This window comes from Primulina eburnea, chromosome 15 (assembly GCF_022965805.1).
Source record: "Primulina eburnea isolate SZY01 chromosome 15, ASM2296580v1, whole genome shotgun sequence".
Taxonomy (NCBI): Eukaryota; Viridiplantae; Streptophyta; class Magnoliopsida; order Lamiales; family Gesneriaceae; genus Primulina; species Primulina eburnea.
This window is the reverse complement of record NC_133115.1, coordinates 2,259,728-2,277,938: the sequence shown is the minus strand read 5'-3', so window position 1 is coordinate 2,277,938 and position 18,211 is coordinate 2,259,728. Positions and strand designations below refer to the sequence as shown.

The following is an 18,211-nucleotide window of genomic DNA, read 5'->3' as shown; positions in this document are numbered from 1 at the left end:
GATGTGTTTTCTTCTTAGTCGTATTCTGATTTCCTACGTATGCCCAGCGCACTTACATCTGTAAACTTTTTACTTTTTTAATGGAATTAGTTTCATTAAAATGTATATATATATATATATATATATATATATATATATATATATATATATATATATATATATAAAAGATCAAATTGAATAATTTATGTTAAATAAATTTTTAAAATTTGATTAATTGAATGAAATGTGACGAAAATATAATTACTAAAAACTAAACCTTTTATTTATTTGATGCGACTGCACTTTTATAAGGGGGAAAAAAGTTCCACCAAGAAAAAAAAATAATTCCGACATTTCCCAAATAAAGACAAAAGCTCAAACAATTGAAAAAAATTCTCTCAATGAGAGTGTTTTCATGAAAAATTTCGATGCCCATAAAATTAAATAATAAAACCTTAAAAGAACAACCTCAAAAGTTTGGTTTGATGTCCGTGCTGCAATTCTTGACCGGAAACAAAACCACTTTCGAACGTCGTCGTATCGGACTCCTCCGACGGTATCACCGGCCTGTTTTTATCTCTCCGCCGCTTCACCCTCCCACCGGCGGTCATTCTCGCCGGGAGACCAGCCGTGAACCCGAGATTTAGTCCACTCGTTGTCTCTTCTATATGAAACCCTTTCCTCTTAAGCCTCAAGTTCATTTCTTTACACCCGTACAGATCATTTTCATTTCCGGCAAAACCTTCTTTAAACTCCGGCAAGGCTCGCAGAACGCCACCGCGAAGCACCGTCTCCACCGCCGCCTGGCACACCAGCCAATTCCCCGTCCATTGTAATCCCACGGCCCCGTTCACTGGATTCACTGTCCTCCCGCATGCTTCGAATAATAAAGATTGAAACAAATCTGCAAAACAAGGAAAGCAAAACACATATTCACGGATAGATAAAAAACACACACACACACACAGTATTCTACAGAACGTGGTGTGCACCAGGTCTTTGGGATTCGTGGACAGATGAAAGGAAGGACATGAGCCCGGTGCGGCCGAAAAACCTGGCTACGAAAACCGTGGCGTTTGCCTGAGCTTGAGGGCTCTGTATGCCTCGCAAGCTTTGCCTGAGGATGCAGCTTTCGTTGCATCCCTTGCGGAGTATCCTGCAGCCATTGCAACTCATAGTTCTCGATTCAGTAGCTTCGAAACACCAAGAAATTAATGAAAAAGGGTACTCGGATATATGATTAAATTAAAGTTTCGTGCTTGAGTTTGATCGATGGAAGGCGGAGATGGAGAGTAGAGTCGAAGAGGCCCGGCGAGAATGAGGAGAATATATATAGAGGGAGGAGTTCACCATGCATGTATTTATGCAGCGCAATCATATCCATTTTTAGACTAATAATCTATTGGAAAGTATATGTATAATTTATTATTAGATTACAAAATAGAAAAATATTATGTTCCGAGATAGATATTTGATTGAGAAATGAAGATTCAGATTACATCGATTTTGTGTATATATTTTAAGGCAAAAATTTGTGTGAGACGGTCTCACGGATTGCATTTTATGAGACGAATCTCTTATTTGGGTCATCCATGAAAAATATTATTTTTTATGCTAAGAGTATTACTTTTTATTTTGAATATCCGTAGGGTTGACACATCTCACAGATAAAGATTCGTGAGACCGTCGCCTCATAAGAGATATACTCATATTTTAAATCAATCATAATTACTCTTGAAAATGTATAAACTTGATATGAAACGCTTCAATTTTGTCCATCCGAGCAAGTAAAGAAATTTGAAATCAATTTTAAGCCATCATCTCATATCTATCGATTCAAGCACAACTTTAATTCATTTTATAAATTAGTTAAACTATAAGAAAGATGAGGCACTCATGAGTTAATGATCACAAATTAAAATAATTAATATCATCTATTATACAATTACATATATTGTAAAACAAATTTTTAAACTTTTAGTTTTAAGTTTACTTTATCTTGATTAAAATTAGAATATATTGAATTTTTTTTAGTAGTCGATGTTAATTATAAATTAGATATAGTTATTGTAGAAGAATTAAAATAATGGGGAATTAATGAATGGATGGTGTTATATATTGAGTTGGGAGAGATTTCCAAAGGTGTTGGGAAAAGAAGGCCCCGTGTTTCCGCCAAAGGGTGTAATGTGGATGCCCCCCTCCCTTCCCCCTTATAATATCGAAAAAAATTATTTGAAACGGTGTCACGAGTCGTATTCTGTGAGACGAATATCTTATTTAGACCATCCACGGAAAAATATTAATTTTTATGTTAAGAATATTACTTTTTATTGTGAATATTGGTAGGGTTGATCCGTCTCACAGATAAAGATTCGTGAAACCGTCTCACAAAAGACCTATTTTATAATAGATGCTACATTTATGTATGTATTCTATAATATAGGAAAAATCGTGATTGTGGTTCTGCAAATTTCATTTAGTCACATATCTTTTATGTTATTAAATTTTAGATTTAGCAGTGTATCTTTCGATTTTTGGTAATTATAGTCTTTTTTATTGGGAGTACTGATGTGACAGTATCAATTCAATGCTACATTGATACTACATGAAAAAATGACTAAAATAATTATAAAAATAGCGGTTCAAGACTGAAATTTGAAAATATATAAAATCAAAATCACAAATAGACATATATAGATGACCACCAATATAATTTTTCCGTATAATATATAATTTGTTGACTATAGAACATCAAAAAAATTGTTAATATTATCAAAGCAAGATCATATGAGAAGTTGATTAAATGTGCAAAAATAGAAAACATCGAGATAAGGATGTGCTAGAAATGAGTATATGTTTGGATGTATCGATGCTAATTTATATATATCCAAACATATATTTTTAAATATTATGCTATAAAAATATTTGATGGTTCATAATTTAATTTACCCTTTCGATGCCTTGTAAAGTTGTTCTTGATTTTTGATAGCTTTACACATGAGATTTCTTTGTCGTTTTAGACGTTTTATTTTGGATTATTATGGCTCATGACTCGAACTTACACTTACTCATTTTATATATTATTATATATTAGCTTTTTTATATGTAAGTTTATTTATTAATTGAACCTATTCTCTTTTTTTTTTAATTTTATATTTGGTGTTTTGGAAAAATATAAATGAAAAATAAGATATATTGGAACTTGAACTTTGTACAATGGATTAAATAATAATTTATACATTTGTATTGTATAAAATGTGACACAAAACAAGAAATATATATGAAGAGATAAATTTTGAATAATTTATACAATGGTCCTCCTCTATAATTTCGGGGACAGATTTAGCAAAAAGTCAAGAGGAAATTGGCTAATTTCAAACAAATTTTTAAAGAAAATTATATTTAAAATAAAGATTTTAATCTGTGGTGACTGCCACTAAATGAGCCCCAAGCTCATTGGATTGGAATTGATGGATCCGATACTAAACAATTATACATTTGCAGCATTAATCACTTCAAACAAATTGATCGAATCACAAAAATTCTTATGACACGGTCTCACGAACCAATTTTGTGAGACCTATATTCTATTTAGGTTACTTATGAAAAATACTTTTTATGTCAAATATAAGTAGAGTTGACATGTCAAGTAAAAATTCGTGAAACTGTCTCACAAGTCACAATATACCTACTCTTCTGTATGCAAATTATGGAATCACATTATTTTTTTAAAAAAAAAACGTTATAGACGAGGATTAGCTAAGACTGGATTGAGAAAGATTCATTGGAATTATAATCCAAAGAGACATCTTAATCTTATCCACTATTAGATATAATTAAATGCACATTTTTTTTGTTTGTATATACCAACATTCCAATATTCAAATCATCCATCTTAGTTGTAGAGGAAGGGTTTCCATTAAACTATGTAGCAAATTTTGGCTTATTATAATTACTTAAATCAACTATTCTTGGGGGTTTTCGATACTACCGTGGGTTTTCTCGTCATAAAAAAATATTTACGTGTGAACCGTAAAGATCAATGTATATATAAAATCTTATAATTAGATTGATCAAAACTAAAATATAATTTCTAACGATAAAAATATGCTTTTTTACAAAAAATAAAAAATAAAAAAATCACCAACAAACCGAAGTTCCTGTATTAAATGTAACAAAATTGGAAATTCTATTTTTTAAGATGTGAAGGGATTTATTATGATTAGATCTCGAATTTGAGACTTCGTTCTAAACACGTGATATCGAAATCTTGTTTGATACATCAGGAGAATTATCATAAAATAATAGGACTACTCAAGCAGGGTTAAAAAGTGCAATTGTTGTCCTTCCATGGAATAGAGAGTCAAATAATGTTTCATATTTCAGAGAAAGATGGCCATAAAAAATTTCGTTCGTTTAACGTTGTTCTTGCCCGAAAATGAGGTTTATCGCGCAAGTAAAAGATTGTTCCATAAGGTTGCAGTTTGTTTAATTTGATCTTCCGATGGAACTTTTTTTTTTTGAGTAAATCTTCCTCTTAATTAGAAGTATTGATTTCAATTTTATGATCAAATACGAACCCAAACCTCAAATTTTGTAGCCTGCAACTATAGGGTCATTTGACCTCTAAATTCTTTTTATACGCAAAATCTTTCGAGATAGGATTTCTAGCGACCAATCAATTTGATCTATCGAGCGCAAAGAAATTTTTTGAATCATTTTTTTTATACCATCTACAAATCCCGGACAAAATAATTCATTTGCTACAGAATACTCCAAAGTCGAGATGAAATCTCAGGTTTCAACAACACCCAATTAGGCAAAAACTTGTGTGAGATGGTCTCATGGGTCGTATTTGTGAGACGGATCTTTTATTTGGGTCACCCATGTAAAATATTCTTTTTTATTCTAAAAGTATTACTTTTTATTGTGAATATGGGTAGAGTTGACCCGTCTCACATATTATGATCCGTGAGACGGTCTCACATGAGACTCACTCCACCCAATTATTATAAACTCTCTGGCTTAAAAAAAGAGTATGTCTGTTGTGAAACGATCTGACGAACCTTTATCTGTGAGACGAACCAACTCTACCGATATTCACAATAAAAAATAATACTATTAACATAAAAAATAATATGTTTTCATGGATGACCCAAATAAAAGATATGTCTACCAAAATATGATCCGTGTGAACGTTTGACACAAATTTTTGCCAAAAATAAATGTGACTTAGATTCATAAAAAATTTTCTTCCTCTGCCTTGTCTCAAATTCTTTTGTTGGCGTCTCAAATTCTTTGATATGCCATATCAAAGAATTTGAGACGCCAACAAAAGAATTTGTAATAATTACTACAAAGTTTCGTCTCATTAACAATTTGTTTTTTGTCATTTCCTTTTTGCTTTTAAAACCAATGAAGAAGAGGATCAGGAAATGAGCATTCACCTTATCCAAATTAATTGGATATTCAAACATATCCACCAACATCAATTTACCACTGACTATTATTTATAGAAGTCGATGTAATAACCCATTCGGAAAAGCTAAAAAAATAATTTACACGATCAAAGTTGTTGAAGCATGTGCGTGTCTACAAAAATACACACAAGAACTATCTCTATCACACAAATACCTATAAGGTGAATGAGTACATAATGTCCAAGAACAAGGAAAAATGGAAGAAGATGAAGATTCAGACCGGTGAATGGATTTAAAAAAAATCCAAAAAAAGAAAGATGGCGATTCGTACTCTGACGGACTTCACTAATCATGTACTCAGGAGGTGGAAAGAGCATTGCCCGAGCAACAGCGGCTCTGTCTACACAACTTTTACCAGTTAAGCACTAACTAGAACCACCCCACAAGGAGCTGAGTTTAGCTGCCAATTTTGCGCTCTTGTAGTCGTCTCTCAGCTGAATAAACCTGTGAAATTGTAACAGCCAAAATCTAAATTATCGTCTCATGAATGAATCATGAAGAGGAATGGCAGGGGGAGAAATAATAATGATAAAAAAAAACTCGTAAAATTCGCTCCAAATCTGATGCTCCGTGGTTGTGCTTCATTTTCGTGAAGAATAAATGCAGATGAACAAGAGGTTTCTACGAATTCAATTTTGCATTTGTTATAAAAATTATCTACTCGTAACTCACGTAATGAGAGATGAAAAATATCGAGAATGTGTTGAAGTTGACATGATTACCAAATGTTTAATGGTATATATTGAGAACATCGTACCTTTGTGCGTCTTTCCGGATGCTAGGTGTTCCCTCAAAAAGCGATGACAGACTTTCAGGAGCAACAATAAAGACATTGGCCATGCTGGAGAACCATGCAAGTTTAAATCAGGAGGGAAATATATAATTTCTAGCTTGGTTCTTATCTTATCCCTATCGAATAAGAAATTTTTTACGATCACTTACATGCCCAGTGACTCAAACTTTTCATCAACAGTGGGAGAATTAAAACTTCGAACAAATTCGCTGTACTCTGTTATGTCACGCTTGAGCCGCAGCCCTCCACTTTAAAAATGACAATTGAGTGTAAATTTAGCTTCATGGAACAAGAGATAAGTACGGGGATGGGGGAAGAACAAGACAGGAACTTTAGGTTTCTTCACATAATTACGAGCTTACAAATTAAGCTTTTGATGGAATATTGCATAAAATTATTCCTGAGTCCAAATTAAACAGTAATTTCATAGTTACATCAGTTCTCGGTAAGCTAATTGAGTATCTTAGCAAATGACACAAAAAACGAGATATCAAATGAACCGAGCCTTTTAGATGCATTTACACTCTCAACTTTGGTCAAGAAGAAACTAATACTTGAAAATACAATCATAAAGAATAGTAATCATTGTTATAAACCAAAATATTACCTGGGATTAAAAGTGAACTTCTGCCAATGATTAAGCAGCCCCTTGTGCAAGCGATTTCCCTGCAGCCATCCACCAAATCACATAACCAAGTTTCATTATAATAAAATTTTGACAAACAATGAGAATTTCAATTTTTTTTCTTTGAGAGAGAGTTCAGTTTTAGTTGAACTATCATTTAAGTTAAAATGCTAAGCTAGTCCATGGAGCTAGAAAAAAGTATATTGCAATTAAAGAAATCCCTCAGTCTGAACTTTCTACTGGAAACAAGAAAATCTCTATACCAGTTCAGTCAGGAATGCTTGTTTGTTAAGACCTTCAAGGGCTGTAAAAGCAGCCTCAAGCACCCGGGAAAGATAAGCCACAACCCTGTTTTTATAATTAGGTAAATGAAAATAAAATGACAAAACATGGCCAGATGGAACAACTTTGAAAGCATAAAAATAAAACAGAGACGAAAGAAAAACTTCAGCACAGAAATATCGAAGCACTGTCAAATGAAAAATCATTTAACACCTAAAAGGAACTGAAGTTTAATTTCTAAAATCTCAAAGTACATCAACAAATCTTGCAAGATAAAATTTACACCTCGTACAGGCGTTTGTTGGTCGGTGATCAGGAACAACGCCATCATCAGACGAACAATAATCTGTTGCCTTTTGTTCAGCAGATAGAAGCCGCTCAGCCTAAGAAAATTTCAAGGATCAACCAATAATAAATCCAAACGGTAAAGAGGAAAAGAGGCTTCAAAAAGATAACAATGAACTTAAACATAAGAAAGAATCTTTTAGTCACAAACTGACAAACCTCAGCCATCACAGTTTCAATGCACTGTTGAAGTCCCTTGTATGCAGCACCTTCTGCACTGGACATTGCCGTTGCCATTTCATCACAGGAAGCAGCATGTGCACCATCCACCCGCAGCAAAAATCGAGAAATAGAGTTTGAAAAATACTGCATGGTAAAAGTTTAGTCCCAATGAAATCAATCACACATCGAATTATTAACATCAGGCAATACAATCAGAGCACAAAAGCATACTTGCTGAACAATAGCTACACTACTTCCACATCGCTGTACAGCAACCATAAAAGATCTGAAACTGTTTTCTCCAGCTGCAGCGGCAGCTTCTGCCTGCACATTATCAATTAAGGTCTCACACTGGCATACAAGGACTTCCAAAATTGAAGAAGTCTGCCTGGTATTAATTTTCCCAGTAGACTTTAACTCAACTTTGATAACATAAAAACTAAAAAAATTGGATCTCTTACAGCAGAAGAGGCTGCTGCGGCAACTCTTCGACTGACAATAGTTCCCAGAACAAATCGTTCCCTCAGTGCCGCAGCTTCGGTTAGGCTATCACGAGCTCTTTCAAGCCCTTCTGTTATATATAGACTGACCTGAAGAAGGTGAAAGGATTAAAATGGGACAGATAAAATGGTTATTGTAGGCAAGGCGGAAGAAATTTCACAGAATAATAAACCCACCTGGTCCAAAAGGCAGGTGAAAACTGACCTCACATTAGCTGCAAGTGTAGCAGGCTGCCGACGACAAGAAAATAATCAATAAAACCATATCAGTCTAGACAGTATACTACCCCCAATACAAAAATCCATACTCACATTTTAACATAAACTTCATGTTTAAAATTTAAATACCGTCATAAAATTTATGGTCTTTACAGCTATGTTCTTTTCGTGGTAAACAAAAAATGAGCACATAGAATATGAGTATCCACCAGGAATACACAATAGGATCACTCTACTAAGCCAAAGTAGAAAGAGAAGCATTACAGAGGGGTACAGCCAAAAATAATCGTCACTAATTTTGATTCCCAACATATAGCATCCGTGTCTGCATTTTATTTGCAGCAAAAAATAAAAATGAAGAATAAGAAGTCCCAGACAAAGGTTACTATTCCCAGATTAAAATACCAAAAAACAATGAAGAAAGAAAGAAAAAGATGACACCAAACTACATTAAGGAGTCCACCCTAGTCCATTTCCATGTAATGCACAACACTCATGTACAAATAAGTATTTGAATAAGTCATTTTTGTTCAATCTAAATTGATTGGTAATACTCAAGGCCAACTACAAATATGATTAAATCTCAGCCAAGAACTCAACCTAGTCCTGTTCTATGTAATACACAATTCTCTCTGGATAAAAGTGGTATATGAATTAATCATTTCCGTCAAACCTAAATTGATTGGTCAAACTGAGGTCAACTATAGTTAAATCTCAGTCTAGAAACTAAATATACCTGTGATGACAACAAAGCACATCTAGATATAGCTTCTTCATTCCAGCGTACAAACTCGGCCACCACAGTGACAGATATCTGCAGCTGTGACGATGCTATTGAAGCTCCTCTAGAGCGCCCGATTGTCCCCGTAGATTCAGCAGACTGCTGACTTTCAGCTTGAAGTTCCGCCATCTGCATCATATGCACAAGCTTTTTACTCAAATAGGAACGTATGAAGTCAAGCAGCTTCATACTAAAGGTAGTCAAAAACAGCTAGCAAGTTACAGAGAGGGGGGAGGGGGTGTTCTTTTGAAGCTCATAGTTTAGGGTATACCTTTGCTTTATACAGTTGCCTAAGAGAAGACTGCTCGTACTCTATGTATGCATCTTTGTGAGGCAGAAATAAGGACTCCATCAATCCTTTACGTAAGGAAAAAAACAATGATCATGTATTTTGCATCATATGAGAACAGGACGTACTTATAAGGCAAACTACGAAGATTTTGAATGAGTAGGTTTATGAGAACTGTGGGACAATGTTATGAACTTCATTATTATGGACCATAATAAGTTGGATATAGGCCCAATCGTCCCAAGCCCATGGAAGAATCTAGATGTACGAATGAATGAGAATAAAATGTGGGCTGGTAGCTGGAATGCTGGATAGAGGCATTCACGTTTATTCTGTTGATTTAGACTAGCTTGTGCTAGGGGCAAGAGTTCTTCCTCTTGTAAAGGGATTAAACCCTTGGCTGAGCAGTAATACTCAGATTTTCATATTGAATCTTGAGTTTTATTTGTGTTTGAGTCATTAGGAAATATTGTTTCTAACAGACAATAACGATGCCAACCGTCTTTTAGAACTTTTATGATATGAGGCTTCATTTGACAAGGTCTTTCCCTTCCGCTTTTTAGAGAAGGGGGTATGAGTGTCTTCAAGCTCCTTTTTCTCATTTTTTTCCCTCAGAGCCTGTTTGTACAATTTGGTGTCTTAGACCCCTCACAACTGGATTTTTTATATAATTATGTGCATAGATCAACAAATCTCTCTCTCAATACATTTATGAGCGTGGATACTTTTCCATAGCTTTTCAAATGATGACTATTTTGACATATCTAGCATAAAGAGAATGGAAAGTTAACCAAAATTATCTAAATTTAGAAAATACCACCAAACAGATAAATTGAACCATTTGTAGTTTATCCGAGAATCGACAATTGATGCACTATATGTAAATTTAGCATATACACAATATTCTGTATTATTTCTTCTCTAAATAGGATTAAAAGTATTGGAATCAGGATATTAGTTGTCTGACTAATTCTAATTGATTGAATAGTTGACTTCTCAAGAGTATGTCGAGCACACTTTGTATAAATAACTCATCAAGATATATGAAACTCATTCGACCAACTTATCAGTTTATACTGACGACAGGATCCCAACAATATATTCTTGTTCAGAGGATAAAAACAATAGGCATAAAGAAGAATCAACAAATTCCATAGCTCGCACCTTCAATATCTAAGTCATTGCACCCCACGCTGTGCAAATCTCTAGAAAGGTCCTGCGTCTTCTCATATGACACTGCTAGCATCCTAAGATACTGAGGGGATGCATGAAAGGGTTACCATAACTTAAAATTGAAATTTAAACATCAGTTTTACAAGCCACAAATTGGACTCACTAATACAAGTCCCCCTTCTGCCATGGGAGGTGGATTAAGAAGAGATGGTTTCACCAAGATTTTCTCCAAAAGTTTAGGAACCCGGTCTTCCAACACACGCTACACCACAAAACAAAATTCAAAATAACGAATGATTGCAGATGTATGTTTTTTTCTTTCATTAAAATTCAGACCAGGGCGTAGGAATAGGAACAAAAAGTCGGGACAAAAGGTTAAAACATCTTAATGTAATTTTAGGGGTAATATTGACATGGATAATAAAAAATCATAATCTTGATATGATGGCTTGGATGCAGAAAATCGAAGGCAAACAAAAAAACAGATATGGTCTCCTCTTCCGATTAATATTCTTGATTTGCTTAAGTTCCCATAATCAAGTAGCAAGTCAAAACACGGGTAGTGCTGTACTTGAGCCATGGAAAAGTTTATGTTTTGTTTGAAAGATTAATATCAATTACTTTATTTTACTTTATAGGATAATGCTTTCTAGCGCTTTAGATTGTAAGTTTTGAAAGGAGCAGGACATATATTTGTTGATAGCAAGTCAAAACACAGGTAGTGCTGTACTTAAGCCATGGAAAAGTTTCTGTTTTGTTTGAAAGATTAATATCAATTACTTTATTTACTTTATAGGATAATGCTTTCTAGCGCTTTAGATTGCAAGTTTTGAAAGGAGCAGGATATATATTTGTTACCTACACCTAGTCCTTGCTCAACGTTAGATTTCTCAGTAACTATATTTCCAGTCGTTTCTAGTCAAATCCTTATTCAAAGGGAGATTCCTCAGCAACTACATTTCCTAGTCCTTTCTAGTTTTGTTAGAGTAGAATTGAACTTATAGTGGCCACACATATGATAAAATCTCTATCAACATATAAAGAATTGAACTCAAGTTTTATGAAAGTATTGGGACCTTAGGAGTTATTTATTTTTGTCTTTCTACTAAAATAAAGCTGTCAGAACCTTTAGACACATTGTCAAGTTTCTTCCATACATTAGGCTCCTAGGGTTTCGGGTTCTTGTTGTCTCATTTGATGTTTCTCAAAACAAAAAAGTGAGTGTGTGCTTGGATTGAAGAATTTCATTTTCATGGGTTTAGATCCATTTGATTGCTTGAATGGTTTTTCTCTGGGTGAATTTTGAATATGCTGCTTTTCAATCAAACTCTTGCATTAGTAGTTGTAATGTACATTCAATGCCCTCAAAATTGCTGTCATTTGAAATCTAAGCTTGAATTCATCTCTCCAAAGGGTATCTCTCCACACAAATCAAATACTTCATCCAAATACAGTCTTAATATTTTGGTATGTTGCTATCTTATATAGTAATTTCCCACATTCAGTTTTTTCCATAAAAATTAATTGGTCCCATGAAACAATTCTGAATAAAGTATCTTTCACTTTCTGAGAGTAGTACAATTCCAAGAAATATTACCACAACAAAATGAAAGATTAAAAAAGTAATACTTGAATACCTGAACCAATATTGACATCACATCATTCGGAGAAGGAAAAACTGATGTTATGGTTGCTGATTCTTTGCGAACAGTATCTAGATGCCAGTCATTGTAAATCAAAAGAACATTTCAAATAACACAACCTTCGTCAGATCAGTAGAGTTATAAACCTGTTATATCTTTGTACAATGAAGAGAGCCCACGAGCCACATTGCTAGGGCTAGGTTGAGCCCCAGGATCTCCGAGAACCAATTTGGCGTCTGCATTCATTACCTCCACATCAAACATAGGACGTAATCCCACATAATGTTGCATTGCACTGGTTCCCCTGTTAAACTGAATGCAGAACTAAAATGTGTAAGGAGAAAATTATTTATAAGGCATATTGCTTTTCATGATTTCATTAGGACAAAATTACAATAAATATAGTAAGTTGGCTCTACTTATAGTGCCTCCCACCATCCCTTGATATGAATGTACACATACCTCTAGCAAGAAAAAGGGGAAATATATCTAATGGGATGATTTGTGTCATGAAAGACTTTGTAATGAATGGCAACTTATATTCTCCCCTTCATAAATGTTTTGGTTCCTTTATATGAGCATTGAATAATTAGCCACCATATTTATATTCACACATTCTGTCAGACAATGACCAAGTAAATGACCTGTGACAAAATTTTTGCACATTCTGCCATTGTGGACAATTCCCTTCTTTGTGATGCTGCATCGAATCTGGCCAACAATCTATTTTCAAGTTCTGTTCATGTATTTGAAACCAAAAAAGCAATTGTTACAGATATGCTAATAGATATCTATTGATTAAATTTACAAAACTCTTGACAGACCAAAGCATGGTCATGCAGAGAAAAGTCGATGCTTTGTTCAAAACTGGGAAAGCGACTCGCTTAGAAAACATACACCAACAATATTTGAATAACATGGTTAAGGTTCCAGACTCGCATATCCTAATTGTTGCAGCAATATTTGTCCTGATATTACTTTAGCTTGGTTATAGAATGTCAAAACTGTTGCCTTGATATCGTACAAGAAATTAACTGGCTAATGCCAGAGTGCAAAGGATGAGATATATGATCTAAAGTGCTTTAAAATCAGGTGCCGATCCCAAATAATTTACCATATTCATTGAACATTAAAATAATTACTCTTGTCCAATTGTCATGCTAGAAGTAAGATGGTGAAGTGCAAGTTTATTGATATTACACAGAAGCCTTGCAGTTTCTTTTGTTCAATTTCACCAAGTACAAACTTTCATAAATATGCTTTGCTTGCTAATTAACATCGTAATTACAAAAGTAGACTCCTAGAATTTCTTGCAACTCTTGGACAATGGAAATTTGTCAAGCCTCTGTTTGGTCAACCAATATAACCTCAATGGAAAAATAATATTTTATTCAGCAGCAGAATGATACCAGTTCTCAAGCTTTGCATCAACCAAAGAAAAGAAAAACTAACCAGAAAATGGAACCAGATAAAATAATTCAAGCTCAACTCACAATTTACAATCTCAAAAGCATATAAATTCCAATTAATGATCGTCAGTTACTGTTATTAGTCTGTTTGAGAACAACAATAGCTCCTTCCTTTTTGGCAGGTGACATCCATCACGATGAAAGCTACTAGAAACACAAGCCTTCAATTGAACATCTTCATGGAAGTTACATTAAAATAATGATAATTCCGAAGACAAAATGATGATTTAACCCTGATTACAAATAATAGAAATTGATTGAGTGATTATTCTTGTACAAAAAGAAACACGTAATACAGTTGGACTATTCGGATCCTTATGCAAGTAGCCAAACAACTTACTTCTGAAAGGCATTCGAGAAACAATTTAGATTTTATGGTTTTTTAAACCAATAATTATGATGTCATACCATTGCAATATTCTTGAAGATTAGCAACTGCAACTTCCAGTCCTCTGCTTGCCGTTGCATTCCCCACAACTGATGAGGCTGTCATGCCTTGTCTTCCAACATCTTCCTCAGCAAACAACCCTAAAACAAGCCTCTCTTTCTCAAAAATTCCACAATGAAAGAAGTAACCAAGACACAGCTTTCTACGAAGATTTTTCCATTGAAGTGGATAAATCAAGCAACACAAACGACTTGAAGACACCGCAAAATGTAAATGAGGCGCCCGTTAATGGTAAAGTTCAGATTCCTCCCAACAACTCTTCCCAGCTTGCTATAAAATTTTCATATAAGAGAGATACCCTCTTGCATGGATTCCTTGATCTGTTTAAGATTAGTGTCTGCACTCGTGGAATTTATGTTATTCCATCTTCTTTGGCATATTATCTCCCACCTATTACCTTATCTTTCTATTTGGCCCTCAATAGGTTCTCATACAATCAGGTGAACATTGGGTCCTACAAGATTCGGGTTACTTCAAGAAATGATACCCATTCTATAAAAGAGTGTAGCTAACTCTAACCCAGTCTCATTCTCAAATAGTGTAATAAAATTCTTGTTCTGGCTTCCTACATCGTCCTAAGATTTCCAAATAACCTCGTGAAAAGAAAATGAAGAAAAACAAAACAAAAGCATCAGAGTAATTTCAGAAGTTTGTGCATACAAAAATGTCCTTTATTCAAACAAAAAATCAAATCTTATCACATAAGAAAAGCGTGATCATCATGATCTAATTCCAATGATAAATGCCATCTTACTCAATCTTTGTGCAATTGAAGCTGCCTCAGCTACCCGGCTATCATCAGAAAACAGAGGTGAAAGTTCCATTAGGTCACCCAGACTACTATTGAACTCCATCAAATACTGCAGGATAGTTTTCACTTAATGTTATTTAAGTGTAAAACCAGATGCACTATCATCCCCAACAGACACTAATAAGGTCATTTAAAACTTATTTATCGATAGTTTACCTTTATGAGATCAATAGTTTGACTAGCAGTTTCTCTTTGAGCATCTGCACTCTGACAATCAAGAAACAAATATTATAGCATACTAACTTTTTATCACTAGCAAACCACTCAAAGGATAAATAAACAATGCCAGATATAGATATGGCGGTAGAAGCAACAATAAAGAAGCACTCTATAAGTTTCTACATGATGAAGTGAATTAATCTTTAAACAGTGACAAAACAATCAGGTCATTTACAAATGTCAAAACTCAAAAGATTTACCTGGAGATGGTCACCTATCTTAGCAGCAGTTTGCCCAACACTTGATATGCGAGTATCCAACCTTGCAAAACTGTCAAATAACCCATCAACTCCTTTTTCCAGCTGTATGTTAAAATGGAAAAAAAAACACAATTAGCAGGTGGTGCTTGCAACCATAAATTCAAATATAGAAAAAACATCAGGCAAGTATCAATCCATGACACATACATTCCCATGTTTAACAGAATACCTATAAAACCTGGAATGACTAACCTCCGAAAGTGTCTTCCGGTGCTTAAAGTCCTGTGCGGCTACCTCGTTTTTGAGATTGTAGAGTTTACCATCAATCTTTGTGCAAAACTTAACCTTAGGAGGTGACCCAGTAGGTAGAATATGAAAAAAAATCAAATGCTGCGAAATTTTAAGTTTCACCTGTTCCCTAAGATCAATTAATTGTGTGCATGAGTTCTTAAACAAAGATAATAGAGCATCTACTTCAGGAAATAGAGGGCCTGATAGTCCTGGCGCTGATTTTCCTGTATCAGACGGAGTTCGCAAATGACCATTTGACACAGCATCATTCGCACCATGTCCTTCAAATGTATCTGTTTCCTCTTCTAAATATGAAGGCAGTAGCTCATTGACTAAACCTCCAAACAGTGCGTCAAATGAAAAGTCACCCTATATGTCACAGAAATCAGATGTACATAATAATGAGCTAATTGGACAAAATTCGATAAGAAGCGCACACACCCAAACACCTATTTAAGGCATCACCTTAAAGTTGTCAATGTCTAGAACAAGAGGAGATGTGTTTGTTGATGGCGATTTCGGAAATCTACCAGTCCTCCCATCTTTAGTCTCTTTCATCTATATTGAGGTGAAAATAGAAATGTCAACCGGATTTTATCAAGTTCAGAATGCCACATGGACAATCCGATAGTTTGTGGAGGAGAATGAACATGGATGACATCGTGTATCATGGTGTAGTAAGTTTTTAAACTAATTATGATAGATTTAAAATATACTTAAGATGAGAGCCATTTGCAATCCTCCCTAAATCAAATGTCTTTATTCACGGTCTACCTAAAAATTAAAATTAAAATAAGATCAAATAAAATGTTTTCTGTTCAGTTTGGTTGGAGTAAAAATTCAAAATCAAAACTGAACCATGTCAAACCACAAATGCATTTCACAATTTGCATTTCTCACAGTTTAATCGATCTCTGCAAAGCCATTACAATGAAGCATTTGCAGCCTAATGAAATGAACTTAAGTATAAGCTGAAGTTAAGATCAAATCCAGATGTGACAATACACACCAAAGTAAAAACATGAGGCAGGAAGGGTCCCATAATTCATATTTTTCATCCGTTTAACCCCATCAACAACTGGATAGGAATCAATCTAGGTTTCGCCATAAATTATATGGTCATAATAAATTGAATACAAGTTAAGCCGCTGACTTCTTGACCTAAGATTTTTAATCCAAGGAAGCTTATAAGTTATAATCATAATATTATATGTTTAAAGCATATTTAGTGGAGCTCATTAGCGTAGTCATACTTAAATGCAGCCAAAAAATGGAAACAAGATCCAAATCCCTGTTACCAAATTAGGAAAAATCATGAGAAAAATGCAGTCTTCGTGTAGAACTCTAGATCACAAATATGTCCCCCTGCCACCATCATCATTCGTTACGTATATACTCCAGAGGATTCTCCCTTTATCACGGACATGATTAGGAACCTCAATAAATTACAAGATATGGATAAAATAATTTGGTAGCAGGGGATCATAAATGAATGAGCATCGGCATTAATGTTAATTGTCCCACATCCGTGAGATAAATAATCTTAGAGTTGTATATATTGGCTTCGACAATCCTCCCTCTTGAGCTAGTTTTTGGGGTTGAGTTAGGTCCAAGTTTCAATCTTAACATGGTGTCAGAGCCCGGGTTCCACTGTTATGTGTTGGACTGCCTATAATTAGGCCATCCGTTCTGCCCATAATTGGGTCATTTGAAAACTACACGCTCCAGATGTTCATTGCTGGGCGTGAGAGAGGTGTGTTACTTGTCCTACATCGGTTGGAAAAATAACCTTGAAGTTTATATATGACCTTGGACAATCCTCCTCCTTGAGAAGCTAGCTTTTGGGGTCGAGTGGGGTCTAAATTACAATCTTATCGATTAACTTAACTAAAACCTTGTGATATTTTAAAAACACCACCAAACAATCTGACAATTGTTCAGCAAACAGAGAGAATAAACAAAATAGAATGATTAATCATTAAAAATCAAAGCAACGATATAACCCATTAATCAAAGTCAAACCACTAAAAACATGAACCCGTCATAAACTTACAAACCTCAAACTCGAATCGCAAAGATAAACACCAGCCAAATGAATAAATTAAGAGAAACGAAAGAACGAGAAACTCCACCTTGAAAGTAACGAGAACAAATGATGGCCGAGTTGGAAGGCGGAGCTTCGAACAAAGACACAAAGGCACACCGCAGTGGAGAGACGGAGATAAAGAGGAAAGATAAATCGATGTACAGCTCACAGAAAAAAAAAAAAAAACTCCACCCCTTCGTAGATATGGCTGTAGCCTGTGAATTTTTGTGCGATCTGGCACAAAACTAGGAAAAATCAACGAATTTTCACAGCGAAATTCTTCTCCGCCCGCTGTTTTTCAGTCACACAAGTAATTCTTCGCTAGAACGAATCCTGTGCCACCAGCTGCTTGATCGCAAGCTCAAAATGAATTCACTGGGCTTCGTCGTTCTTCTTGTCGCGTTCTGAACGAAATA

The 18,211-nt window shown here is 34.7% G+C and overlaps 2 protein-coding genes across 3 annotated transcripts; both read right to left on the bottom strand.

Annotated features, from left to right (window-relative positions):
- Positions 1 to 266: 266 nt before the first annotated feature.
- On the bottom strand, positions 267 to 1,316 carry LOC140814608 (LOB domain-containing protein 37-like). The gene is made up of 2 exons (XM_073173643.1): positions 972 to 1,316; positions 267 to 883 (listed from the first exon to the last, which is right to left on the bottom strand). Exons 1-2 carry the CDS (start codon positions 1,153 to 1,155, stop codon positions 435 to 437), a joined length of 633 nt encoding a protein of 210 aa, XP_073029744.1. The 5' UTR covers positions 1,156 to 1,316; the 3' UTR covers positions 267 to 434.
- A 4,204-nt stretch (positions 1,317 to 5,520) lies between these two features.
- LOC140814983 (exocyst complex component SEC10b-like) lies at positions 5,521 to 18,211 on the bottom strand. Of its 2 annotated transcripts, none has more exons than XM_073174076.1 (25): positions 17,837 to 18,211; positions 16,175 to 16,267; positions 15,830 to 16,078; positions 15,671 to 15,745; positions 15,419 to 15,520; positions 15,156 to 15,206; positions 14,943 to 15,048; positions 14,149 to 14,268; positions 12,916 to 13,007; positions 12,418 to 12,583; positions 12,266 to 12,342; positions 10,792 to 10,890; positions 10,620 to 10,710; positions 9,438 to 9,523; positions 9,122 to 9,295; positions 8,344 to 8,397; positions 8,128 to 8,256; positions 7,898 to 7,990; positions 7,664 to 7,810; positions 7,445 to 7,542; positions 7,141 to 7,225; positions 6,860 to 6,918; positions 6,402 to 6,500; positions 6,217 to 6,300; positions 5,521 to 5,903 (listed from the first exon to the last, which is right to left on the bottom strand). In XM_073174076.1, the coding sequence occupies exons 2-25, from the start codon at positions 16,265 to 16,267 to the stop codon at positions 5,825 to 5,827; spliced, it is 2,508 nt and encodes an 835-aa protein (XP_073030177.1). In that variant the 5' UTR covers positions 17,837 to 18,211; the 3' UTR covers positions 5,521 to 5,824. The 2 variants fall into 2 exon arrangements, with proteins under 2 accessions (XP_073030177.1, XP_073030176.1); XM_073174075.1 differs by having other exon boundaries at positions 17,842 to 18,211.